At 49.6% G+C, this 12,953-nt stretch overlaps 1 protein-coding gene across 6 annotated transcripts in view; it reads left to right on the top strand.

The window, feature by feature from the left end:
- The window catches only part of TMCO4 (transmembrane and coiled-coil domains 4), an 84,436-nt gene that overhangs the window by 69,948 nt on the left and 1,535 nt on the right, over positions 1–12,953 (top strand). For 4 of the 6 annotated variants that reach the window (XM_039854521.1, XM_039854520.1, XM_039854518.1 and 1 more), the window contains 2 exons: positions 17–134; positions 6,600–6,717. In XM_039854521.1, the coding sequence (XP_039710455.1) occupies positions 17–134; positions 6,600–6,717 (236 nt within the window). Of the gene's footprint in view, positions 1–16; positions 135–747; positions 2,408–3,506; positions 3,770–6,599; positions 6,718–12,953 lie in introns of those variants that run through there. The other 2 variants (XM_039854522.1, XM_039854523.1) reach the window with 2 other exon arrangements.

The raw sequence follows: 12,953 nt of genomic DNA, 5'->3' as shown, positions 1-12,953 counted from the left end.
CGGGGTCTCTCACCAGATTGCCAAGGGATCATCGAGGATGTCGTCCTGCTGGGTGCGCCTGTGGAAGGAGAAGCCAAGCATTGGGAGCCTTTCCGGAAGGTGGTGTCCGGAAGGATCGTCAATGGCTACTGCAGGTCTGTCCCAACCCCAGGCCAGGGGGGAGGTGACACTTACTGAGCACCTTGTGTGCCCAGGCCTTGTGCTGGGGACAAAGATGTTTGAGGCCTCTGTCCTGGAGGATCCCAAGGACCGGGGAATACTGGCCTGTTAGTGTTCTGACCTGAGAAGCCTCTGTCCCCATGGGATGAAGGTCTAGAAAAGGGTCTCCTTGTGTCAGGCCTGGGATTAGCCTACAGGGTGATAGGAGAGGCCAGGCTAGTCACCATGATCTAGAGGAAGAGGGACGTGAGTGAGTGGGACATAGACTGAAAAACAAAGATTAGGCCTCAAATGGGAGGTCTTCAAATGCCAACTAGGAGCTCAGACATGCGTGATTCTGCAGTCCGAGAACGGGGCGGGGGGGGCCTAGGCTGAGCACTCAGAGCAGGGTCGGGGCAGGGTGATAGAACAGGAAGCTGACAGCGATGAGGGGGCCAGTACCCACACTATGTGACGGACCTCCGGCAAGAGGTGGGGGTCCTGCCATGGCTGATGGCCGTGGGCTGGAAAGGAGGTAGCCCTGGTTTGGGGTTTGAGAAGAGGACTTGAGGGGTTTCAGCCAAGGCTGTGCCCCCAACTTTGAGGAAGAAGAGAAATGAAGTCCACCACTGAGACCGCAGGAGATCAGCCTGAGAAGGTGCCCGGGCCCGTCAGCCTCCGGATGAAGCAAAGGACAGGGTGATGGTGTTTAAGAGCTCATGATTTGGAATTGCACAGACCTGGGTCCCCTTGCTGGCCTCTATTTCTCCATCAGTAAAGAAGGGATAATACTAGTGACTCCCCCTGGGATGTCGATGACAGTTAAACAAGTTTAGAGCTGCACATGGTATGTACATGCAGATGATGTTCCCAAGCCCCGGCCCCATGGAACCTAGCATCCGGCAGAGAAAATAGTCAGGAAAACAGAAAGCTCCAGTCAGACAAGAAGCTTGTCTGCAACACCAAAATCCAGATGCTCTGAAAACAACAGCTTCTCACCAGGGGTAGCACCAACTCATTTAGTGACAAACTTGCCCTGAGCTGATGAGAGAGATTTCTAGGCTTTACTTCTTTCTCTGGATTTGTGGGCTGAGTGACTTGAGGGCAGCACCCCAAACCTTACAGGGGTGTTATATGATACACAGGGTACAAGCCAGATCGCTTTCCTAAAATCTAAAACATTATTCTGATTTCTGAAATCAATAGGCCTCTGAAGATTGTGGATAAGGGACCCATAATTTGGGGTCATTGCCACAAAAGTGTAGAGTGCTGACCACATTCCAAGCCCAGATCTAATGGACAAATTTGGAATTTAAGAAGCGGTAAGGTTGGGTGACTAGTTGTTAATGACTAGCTCCATTAACACAACTTTAAAAATAACAGTTAAAAAAAAAATAATAAGGAGGTGTAGGACTTGTTGGGGAAGCGGCTGATTCAGTGGGTATGAAGAAGTTTCCAGAAAGCAGCTGGAAATGCAGCACTAGGGCTCAGAGGAATTAGAATCACAGCGGGGTCCAGTGGGATCCTCAGCTTCCGCTGAAGCCAGAGGGAAAGACAAAGTGTGGGAAAGGAGGAAATGCCGGATTCCTGGTTCTAAGGACTGTATTTCAGGGTGGGAGGAGGAAGAGGCTCCACCAAGGTTACGGGCAACTCAGAATCATCCAACATACTGTGCCCGAGACCGTGCGCTGGCCGTAGGGATACAAAGATGGACATGATGAGACGCTCACGTCTAGTAGGAGGGACACCTATGGAAATAGACAATTATTTTTAAAAACCTAAAAATGTAATAATGCAGTGATGGGGCAGGGAGGCGGAGTATAATAAGTATTTAACTCTTACCACCCGCCAGACCCTGTCTTCCTTGTAATTTTCTCCCTTAATCCTCCTCAGAACCCTATGATGTTAGAATTATTAATGCCATTTCACGAGTGTGGAAACTGAGACTCAGAAAGGTTAAGTCAAGAGGCCAGTTAACTCTAGTCTTTATCTAAGCCCAGCCATCCTAAGTAGGTTCCAAGACTGAATGGAACAGATTTGGAAAGTTCTTATCAATTTGATGAGTTAGCCCACAGCAAAAGTGTATAGTTCAGAGCTAAAGATAAAGATGACTTTAAGCCATGGATAGAGGGCATTAATCAGGACGCAGGAGATCAGCCCATCACTTTGTCTCTATCACTCATACTCTAAGCTGAGTTCTTCGAATCAGAATATGGTAAAAGGAACAAAGAAACAAATGACAAAGAGCCATAACACATAAAGATCTTATGTAAATCAATTATATATATATACACATATATATATGAAAACAGCCGAAGGATAGCTATACATAAACTCACAGAATAAATACAAATACTCAGTAAACTTTTGAAAAGATGGCCAACCTCATCGTTAATGAAATAAATGCAGATTAAACTCAGTAAGGTACCATTTATCACCCATGAGATAATCAGACATTTGAAAATGAATAACATTCAACCAGAAATTCATGAAGATGTGAAGAAATAAGCAGTCATTCATACATTGTTGGTGGCAGTCGAATTTAGTAAATCCCTTTTGGAGAACAACTGGCAACATCTATAAAAATTTTTAATTTGCTGACTTTCTGACCCCACACATTTGACTCCTAAGATCCTGACACACTCAATATCACACATACACAGAGAGGGGTGTACAAAGGGAATAGCTGTATAATTAAAAATTGAAAACCACCTAAATGACCACAAATAGAGGACTCATTCCAGGGGCGAAAGCGAGTGCAGCAATATATACTGTGATTCCATTTATGAGGGAAAAAATGTCTCCATGTGCCTATATGTACCTGTATGTCTGTCAAAGCACAGGATGGTCTAGAGAGACCATGAGAAACTGATAGCAGTGGCCACCCCTAAGGAATGGACAGGCCCTGGAAGCAGGGCATAGAAGAGACTTGAATGTGATGTCTTTTTTAAGGAACGATTGTTAACAATAAAAAAAAAAAAGAATGGACCAACCTTTGATGTCAGGTGATCCTCTGTTAAAATCTTGGCTCCACCATTTACCAGTTGGGTGGATTTGGACAAACAGCTCTGAATCTCAGTAAAATGGGAATAATACTTCCTCCTGCACAGGGATTCTAGGAAAATTAAAACGAGTTTATGTAGGGAAAGGCCTGGCACTTACTAGGTGCCCAAAAAACAATAGCAGTTATAATTACTATTACTGGGCACATTCACATAGCACGTGACTTTTTTGTGCTTTTCATGAACAGCACAAGGGAAAGAATTAAAATCGCATGTGTGCAATATGAAAACAACAAAATCTTATAAATCCATCTGTTCTATTGAGAACGTGAGGCTAGTAAGCTTGCTTTTCAATTATTTTGTGAGATCCTGGGCCATCTCTCTGGAGAGAGGAAGGAGGAAGAAGAGAAGGAAAGAGAAAAGAGGGAAGGAGTGTAAGAGACCAAAACAATCTCTGTAGTTTCTTGCTTAAATTAAGCACCAACCAGAAATTCATGCTCTTGGCTCCCGAAGGCATGCACCTGCTTAAACATAGAGTGAAGTGGTTCAGGGAGCTTCAGGCCAACACTACCAAACTATGCACACTTATCAATTTGTAATGTACAGTAATAAAACTGTTTGCAAATCCCTTCACTTACTTGGGCTTTCACGAACCCCCGGAAGCTAGCTGCAGCGAGGGGTATTGTGCCGTGAGGAAGCTGGAGCTCAGAGGGTCAGGTGCCTCACCAAGATCACACAGCACAGCCAGGAGCTGAACTCAGGCGGGCCTGTCTCACGCCGCAGTGAGAGGGCTTTATTCTGAGCCCCCCAGGACTCCTCGTGGTCTCTGCTCCAGGTGCCATGTGGGGAGGGGGTGATGGTAGAAGGTGGAGCAAGGAGGACCCCTGCCCACAAGTGGCTCCCAGTCTGTGAATAGACAACAGGCCAAGTGGTGGCAAATCAAGGGATTCGATTATGTGATTCATGTGTCAGCATTGCCTCGAGGGCCATTGGAGCATCGCTTGCTGGGGCCCAGCCCAGGGAGTTTCTGATTCAGCTCAGGATACAGGATGCCGGACTAAGGCACAGTCCTACCCGCAGAGAGCTCTCTGCCTAGAAAAGGAAAGAGACCCAGGAACGGACACAGAGGACATGTGATGAATGTCCCAAAAGAAGCATATGCCAGGCACACGAGGGTGTGAAGGAGTAATATCAGGTGGAGGGACTCAGGGGCACACCCCAGGAGAGGTGATGCCTAAGCCGAATTTTGAAAGGACCGATAGGAGCCCATCAGAGACTGGAAGGGCAGCAGAGGCCACATGCACACGGAGTCCAGAGCAGGAAGCATAGTCGCACCTGATGCTTCCTGAGTGCTCACGTGTGAGCACATACACGTGGCACGCCACCTCGGGGCACGCGCCCGCCCACTCTGAGAGGTAAGATACAGCGAGGAAACTGAGGCTTGGAGAGGTCAAGCAACTCGCCCAGGGTCACACAGCAGATAATTGACAAGGCTGGACTTGAACATGGCTCTGCGTGATCCTGAGCATGGGCTCATGGCCCACCCCAAGCGAGAGTGGCAGGCGAAGTGCCTTGAATGCCAGTGTAGACCCTGTGATTTGCCCAGCAGTTTAGAGGGTTTGGGACCTTCTAATATACATTCCTGTTCTGACCCTAAATGTGTATAAACAGGTACAGTTAACAGTGTCGTCATAATTAAGATAAATAACTTAGAAGAATGATGCCAGCTTTGCTCATTTGTAACTCTCTGTATCAGAAACATTTACAGACCACTCTCATACCCAGTATTGATGCACGTAAGTCTTATGATTAGTTCAACTTAAAACAACTTAAGTTAATGTCCTTTCTTCTCCCCTTGGCCATTCATTCTTAGAAACAGTGCTTCTTGGACCCTTGATATTAAGATAATTATTGGAACTTGCAAGCATTGCTCTCTGGAGAGAGTTAAGGAATGTTCTAGAAGAGAAAGCCTGTAAGCAGTAGAGTGTCATGGTCAGCTTCTAAGAGGGGAGGACCATGATTGGATGAGTGTTTACTAAAGGCCACTGGCTCCCACGAGGTGAGGCCAGAGCAGGGAGCGTGGGGAGGAGGCCACAGCATTCACCCATGGGGGCTGGGGAGTGGGGGGGCCTGATCTCAGGGCCAGAGCCAAAGTGCTGGGTCTAGGGAGGGAGGGTAAGAATCAGCAGGACTCTGTTGGCCACAGGGAAAATGAGTGCCAAAGACATTGCTTTGCTGGTTTCTAGTGCTTGAGGGACAAGTGAAGATTGTGGAGAAGGAATCAGGGGCTGATGGGCCACTTTGGGACACAGCAGGAGGGTCCCGGCCTGGTCATGCTAGGGGCTTCAGAGGGTGTTAACTGCCCAGGTGCCCATGTGGTCAGAGACCACAGATGGAGCCTGGAAAGGCCGCCACACCCTGGGCCCCAGCCAGCCTGGGGGCCTTGCCTATGGCCACACAGCAGGTCCCATAGGCAGGATGGGGCCTCCTGACTCCCAGCCATCCTCCCCCAGCCCTTCCGTGAGGGAGGGCCCCTCTTTCAAACGAGCATGTGGAAATAATGGACTGAGTTGCCACACAAACCAGAGTTGGAATTGGTCTAAATAGAAGACAACCAGACGTGCTAAACTGGACTTAAGTCCTGGATGCAGAGAGGAAGACAGAAAAGTTCACATGCAGGTCCTTGCTGAGCAGTGAAGCCCAAGTGCACGGCTCTCAGCCCGCCCAGCTGAACCCCAAGGCAAAGTTCAAAGGTTCGAGAGGGAAGGCCGTCTCACAGACCTCAAACCATGTCCTCCATGACCGCGTTCATTGCACCTGAAGAAACAGGCAGCAGAGGGTCCAGGGTTATTTGCTCTTCACGGTGTAGGGGGTATTTGGCTGCGGGCAGGGGTATAGGGAATGAGGTCCACAGCACCCATGAAAGTGAAGGAGTATGTCCAGGGCTCTGAGCTGCTTGGAGGGCCATCTCACCTCCTCCGGGATAGCCAAGGGACGGGAGACCTGCAGCCTGGACCGAGCCTGACTCAGAAGGTAGAGCTGCTCCGTCCAGCTCACAAACAGATGGGAGACCACCCCACAGAACATGGTGGCCCCCAGTTCCGTATGGTCCTTTCCTCAGGAAGACCCGGCTGCTTTCCTTTCTTTTCCCAAGGAGCCCAGGACCAGCCACCCAGAGAACTGGGAAGCCCTCTGAGCTGAGAGCAGCAATCCTGCGCGACATACTGACTTGTCAAGAACATCATCCAGTTTCCCCATTCACTCATCCAGCAGACATTCCCCTGTTGTTCGCCAGGCACCGTCTCAGCTCTGGGGACCCAGCAGAGAACAAAGCAGATGGCCTCGTGGAGCTCCCATGCCCTGGGCAGCAGTCCCACAGGCTTCCCCAGGGCTAGGCATGGCCCATCCTTGCCCTGGGGCTCCCCCAGGACTGACGTCCATCCCCTTCTCTGCCCGCAGGGGGGACTGGCTGCTGAGCTTCGTGTACCGTACGTCCTCGGTGCAGCTCCGTGTCGCTGGCCTGCAGCCCGTGATGCTGCAGGACAGGAGGGTGGAGAACGTGGACCTGTCCTCTGTTGTGAGTACTGCCTGTCCCTCTAGGGCTCTGTGTTTGCCAGTGAGGAAGGCTCATTACTCCAGCCACCAAGCCCCCACCCTGGGGACATTAGCCCCAGCGCATTCTGCCCCAGAGGAGGGAGATCATAGAATTTGCTTGGAAAGAGGTAACTCCTGTTTATGACACCATCCTTGTGCCCAGGCCCTTTATGCACATTATCTCTAATCCTCACGCAGCCTCTGGGGCAGGCATTGTTCACCCCTGTTTCACAGACTGGGAAACTTGAGGCTTAGAAAAGTTCCTATCACAACTAGCAATTAATAGCCTGAATTTGAATCTCCAGAGCCCGTGCTCTGGCCCCTACATCACTACCCCAGGCCTCCTTACTCAGCTCACCGTACTCCTACTGTTCCCACCCCCAGCTCTGCCACCCCGGATTAGTAGTCAGGACGGTCAGAGGATGCAGGTGGAGGGTTCGGGCTAGACCACAGCAGAAGCACCTGATCGCCCAGCTGTGAAACTGGAATGCGGAGCAGGGAACATGCGTTCCAAGAACCGTCACCTTGGAATCACCTGGGGAGTTTATTTAGAATACAGACCCCAGGGCCCTCTGCCCAGACCTTCTAAATCCATCTCTAGGAATAGAGGCTGCAAGTCTTCAATTAAACTTACCCCCCAAGGATTCTTACACAGCACGACCAGGCTGGACTGCAGGTACAGACAGTTTAAAAGAATTCCTGCCGGGAATGAAAAAGGGCCACCTGGACAGCCACACGAACCTCTTTTGAGTTTCTAGATCCACCTTTTAGGCTTGAAGGAACCCTGTCCACCTGCACACACCTTATCATAGGGAGTTGATGGCTTCACGTGTGGACGCTCTCGATTCCCAGCTCTGCCCTAAGTCTTCAGCAGGCATCAGTATCCCCGTTGTACAGATGGGAACATGAGACTCTGAGTGGCTAAGGCACTTGCCCCGAGTCATACAGCAGGAATGTGGCTCAAACCAGGTCTGAAGCCCGTGGGCAGTGCCCCACTCAGGTAGACGTGAGAAACAGCGGGAGGGGTGCCCGCTCCCATGAGGGCGAGTGTAATGAGCTGGAGTTACAGCCACAAGCAGACTCCAGCCGGTGATGCCAGGGGCCTGTGGGAACAAAAACTTTGATTTCCAATTACTGCATTGGTGGCTGCCATTTATCAAGTGCCAGGCGCTTCCCAAGCATAACCCAGTTTCCCCAGGGTTCACATAACAGTTTGAGCCAGCCGCACCATCCTGCCTGAAAGCAGACAAACCAGATCTCTCCCTGGGCACCTGAAAATCCCTAGGGGAAGGGGCACCCTGAAGCACTCTGGCTTCTCCCTGCAGCTTACCAGCAGCCTGTTCCAACGACCCCACTGCACCTTGGGGGTGGGCGAAGCTGGGCACCCTGACCCCTCCCCCACCAGCACAGCTAACACTGGCCTGCGTGTTTATTGAAGCCTGACTAGGGGAGTTCTAGTACAAAAAACTTAAAACCAAAACTTTTATTAGGCATTTCTGCCACTGAAGCCCATGGCCCGTGTCCTTGCCCAACGTCCCCTAGGCTTTTCACTCAACTTGCCACTCCGTTGCTGGAGCCAACTCGTCTTCGCTTACATCTTCACTCCCCCAAACTCCCAGGACCCTAGCAGACAGGTTCGAACCTGCCAGGAGAACACAAATGGAGCAGCCTGTGCCTTTCTAACTGGGAGCTTTGGGGCTGGTGTCGGCTCAAGAATAAGAGGAGTTTCTAGACTCATTCGTGCATGAAACCGACCACTCCTGGTTAAAGAGACAGTCTCCCCAGGACAGACATGAGCTTCTAGCCCCAGAGCCACTGGAAGCCTTGTAGATCATCTTTATCCCTGACAGACTTGCTTCATATGATGTAAACCTCACGACAACCCACATAGTAGGTATGAGGCATCCCCACATCACAGACTGGAAAACCGAGACTTGAGAGAATGGACTCACAGTGCCAGACTTGTAGATCTGGACTCTGAAACCAGGTCCAGAGCCTGTGCTGTCCACCTCCCCGTGGGAGTGAGGTAAGCTGCGTCACAAGACCAGGAAGCCACAGGACTCAGAGAGATGCCTCCTGACCCATGTCTTATTTGAGGGTCCCCGTACCCTGAAGGGGGATGGGGAGAAGTGACCTTGTGCCTTATCTCTCCAAGAGTCTCCATCTGCCAGAAGAATCAAACATAAGAAGGAACAACTGAAAGTTCCTTTTAAATGAAAATTCTTTATAAATGCCACAAAGCCCTTGCAAGATCCAGTTTCTGCCCCCAGGAAGCCTCTGAATAGGATACACTGGGAAGAGCACACCCTTTGGCACCAGAGAAGCCTGACCTGGAATCCTGGCTTGGCCACTAGTATACTGGCTATGTGACCTTGAGCCAGTTACTTAACCTCTCTGTACTTCAATTTCATCTATGAAATGGAGGAAATCACCTACCTTCCAAGACAGCCCATGTGAGATGCTTGCACATAGTAGGCCCTCATTTAATACTAGTTTCCTCCTCTCCTGCCTGAATCACCACCTTCAGCTGTGCCTTTTGGACCAGTAGCTTCAGAGACTTCCTCCTCCGACTGCCTTCATGGCAGCTTCCCAGCTCTTGCCTAATAATAGCTCTTTATCACATTAGGAGCACTTCACAAAAGCAGTGCTTTCCTCTTTTAGGTAATTAGAGTAATTAGCATTGCCTTTGTGCAGCCCTCTGGTTTTCCTTGAAAATTCTTGCTGGAGAAGTTGCTGGCAAAAGAGTTTGCATTGCTGCTGTTGGGGGCAGCCCTGTGCTGGGAGCAGGGACTGCAGGGGCTGCCTTCTCCCTGCCTGGGCCAAACGTGGGCTAGGCTGCTAGGCCCTTTGTGAATCACCCCAGAATCAGCCACCTGCCCCAAACGAAGTTTGAGGTGGCTCCTGATCTCAGGACAAGCCTGAGCCAGGAGTGAGTGAGGGGCTGGCCCTGTCACAGGCAGGGGCATCTCAAGGTGAATGAAGCAGACAAAGGCCAGCCTGGCTCCCAGTGTAGGGACTGGGTTGCAGTGAGCAGGAGACTCTGCCACCCCAGGGGCCAACTTGTGAAGTTTCCGAGGACAGAGACCCAGCCCGGGGTCTCTGAACCGTTCGTGTCCAAAGGAAATGCCACCTGGCTTCTAGAACTTAGCACAGGCATGGCTTCGCAGATCTTATCACATTTGATCCTCATCACTGTCCCATTACGTAGGAATAGTAACCACATTGTACAGATATGAAAACTGAGGCTGCGGGCAGGGACACTGCACGTGAGTGGTACAGTCAGATGAACCCAGCAAACCTAGTGCAGAGCCGACATTAACACTTCTCTGTGGCTTCTGGTCAGTGACTCTAACTCAACGCCCATTACACGTGTTATGTCATTGAATCCTCACAAAGGGCCACATGGTATAGGTGTCTGTATTAGCCCCATTTTTCAGATAAGGAAACTGAGGCCCAAGTAGTAAAGAACTTGAAGGGGCCAGATAGGCTTGGAAGGAGTTGTGGGGCAGGTAGAGGTGGGAAGCAACAGCCTCAGTTTGGGTAAGTCGAGGTGTCTTGCAGGAAACAGGAAACAGGAAGTGCTGAGGCCCCTTCGTACTGTATGGATCCAGTAACCGTGTACACCCTCAGTGAGTACCCACAGTGTACAGGGCGGGCCGTGGGGAGCAGAGGTGAATTAGAAGTGGTCCCTAATCTCACAGTCTGTCAGAAAACACAAATGAGTGAGCAGATGAAGACAATGCCGTTTGGTGAATGCTGTCACAGGGAATCTCAGAGAGGGTCCCTGAGCAGTATGGAAAGGTCTCTAACCAATGTGAGAAGGTCAAAGAAGGCTTCTAAGCACCAGTGACATCCAGCATGTATCCCAATGAGTGGCAGATTTCAATCAAGACAGCCAGGGAGATGGTCATGGGCTGAAATCCTTATCCAACGTCAGCCACGCCAGAACTTTCCACTGCTAAGAAGATAGTCTTTTCCCACCCACCTCACCCCTGCTGTTCCTAACTGTAAAATTGGAACCCTGCCTGAGAGTTCTCCACCCAAATCTTTGCAGAATGGCAGCTCAAGATCTAGGGATGGCTGAGACCTGGACCAGCTTGTGGCCGAGGAGGGGCAGAGCTGTGTGTTCCAGAACAGCTGCACAGTCAAATTCCCATCTGGAATCAGCTGTAGCCAGTAGCCACAAACACCCCCCTTTCCTCCTGTCCTTCCTGCCTCCATCCAGCCCTGGCACCAGCCTTTCACCAACATTAAAAGGTGAAGGGAGGCAGTTCTCTTTTGTCCTTATGGGTCTAGGTTTCTGCTGGCTGTAGTTCAGACGTGATGGCTGGAGCTTGAGCAGCCATATTGAGTTCCCAAATGGATCAGTCTAGCTAACTCCTCCCTCCCAAGGAAATTAGGGTAAGGGAACTTATATTTATGGAGCACCTACTATGTGCCAGGCATTGTGCCTTGTGGTTTGCATTATTTCTTCCCACCAACACCATGAGGTGAGTATCACTAACTGGTTATTATCCCTATAAGAGTATTTTGGGTCATATATGGAACATCATAATAAAAGGCAGCATATACTGAGTCCCTACAAAGTGCCAGACCCTTGTAGCAGACATTCAAGGTAGGTATTACGATCTCATTTTACAGATGAGGATGCTGAGGTTCTGGACATTGTAAGGACTCACCTAGTTACTAGTAAGATGGCAGAGCTAAAGCTGGAACCCCCTTTTTCTCAGATCCCAAATTTAGGTGTCTCCTAATGCCTGGCAGCCACTAGTGTCCACCCTCTAGAAAAGGACACTGCCCCACCTTGACCTCCGCCCTGAACCCAGGGATCTGAAAAGCTCCTTATATGCGTGTATACATGTGCGCGTTTTCACTGCACACTGTTTAAAGGAATTGGTAAAGAAAGGAACAAGATGCAGGCAGGTTCTGGTTATGATAAAATAACAAAACTGTACAGAGAACTATCTTTTTTCTTGAAAAAAAAGTCACTTGAATAACCCAGTGTGATTTGTGATTCAAATGGAAATGCAGATGGTACCAGCCAAGCCTTTGTGTTATTTCCTGGGATTTCCCACGCCAGCCTCCCCAGTCTTTTCCTATCTTCTTTTTAAACAAAACCTTCCTCTTCGGCCTTAAAGGCATGTGCTGCCTTGTGCTTGCCTTTGACACTAAAGCAGACCCCCTAGATCGGCTGAGAGAGCACGAGGCTCCATTGCAGGGAGCAGATCTGCACTAAGCAGCCTCTGCATGCAGCATCTCAAGCACAGCACATGGCTTTCCTCTTCACGTGCTGTGTGTCATTAAGCAAACCACCAGCCCTCTCTGGGCTTCACATTCCTCATCTGTAAAATGAGAATGATTTGTAAAGTCTCCTCTCCCTGATTTTCTCTGAAGAGAAGAGACCTGATTCAAATTCCAGCTCTGACATGTCCTAGCTCTATGACCTTGGGCAAGTCACTCTTCTTCTCTATGGCTCAATTTCTTCATCTATAATTAGCAGCCAACACCAGTCAAGGAGCATGTCCAATAAGTTCATTTTCTGAAATGTATTAAGAACCTACTATGTGTCGAGCATTGTTTACTATCACAGTTAGGCATCCAGCATTCTAACCACACCCCTACTTTTCATTCACTGATACAATCCCACACAAAAATGAGATGTCTCTATTCTCGAAGGAAGGGGTGGGCACTTCTGAGTTCTTGACCCTTGTCTTAGTGAAGATTCAGATCCATATAACAGAGGCCCAGCTGAAGTGGCTTCAACATACAAGAGTTGATCCTGTCATATAAAAAAAAAAGGCCAAAATAAGCCATTCAGGGCTGGTATGGTAGCTCCACAGTCTTCAGGAGCCAAAATTCCCTCTGTCTTGCTCCCCTGCAAGCAAGCAAGTAGACTTTTGTGAGCCAACTCATGGCCCAAGAAGGCCGCTTAAGCTCTGGCCATCATGTCTCAGTTCCGGCCCACAAGAAAAAGGAAGTAGGGGGAAAAGAAGAATATGCCACCTTTTAAAGAGACTTCCAGGGAGCACCACATAACACTACTGCTTCATCTCATTGGCCAGATCTTGTCAAAACATTACACTTAGCTGTAAGGGAGGCCGGAGAACGTACCCAGCTATAAATCAGAATTCTAATGACTGACGGAAAAGGGAGAGAGTAAGTTGTAGAAGGCACCTTGCACTCTGCGCCATAGCTCTATTTCCAGTTTGGGGGCTTTAC

Source organism: Pteropus medius, unplaced genomic scaffold, assembly GCF_902729225.1.
Source record: "Pteropus medius unplaced genomic scaffold, Ma_sr-lr_union100, whole genome shotgun sequence".
NCBI classification, from domain to species: domain Eukaryota; kingdom Metazoa; phylum Chordata; class Mammalia; order Chiroptera; family Pteropodidae; genus Pteropus; species Pteropus medius.
Note: the sequence above shows the minus strand (reverse complement) of the source record. Positions and strands in the feature narration are given on the sequence as shown.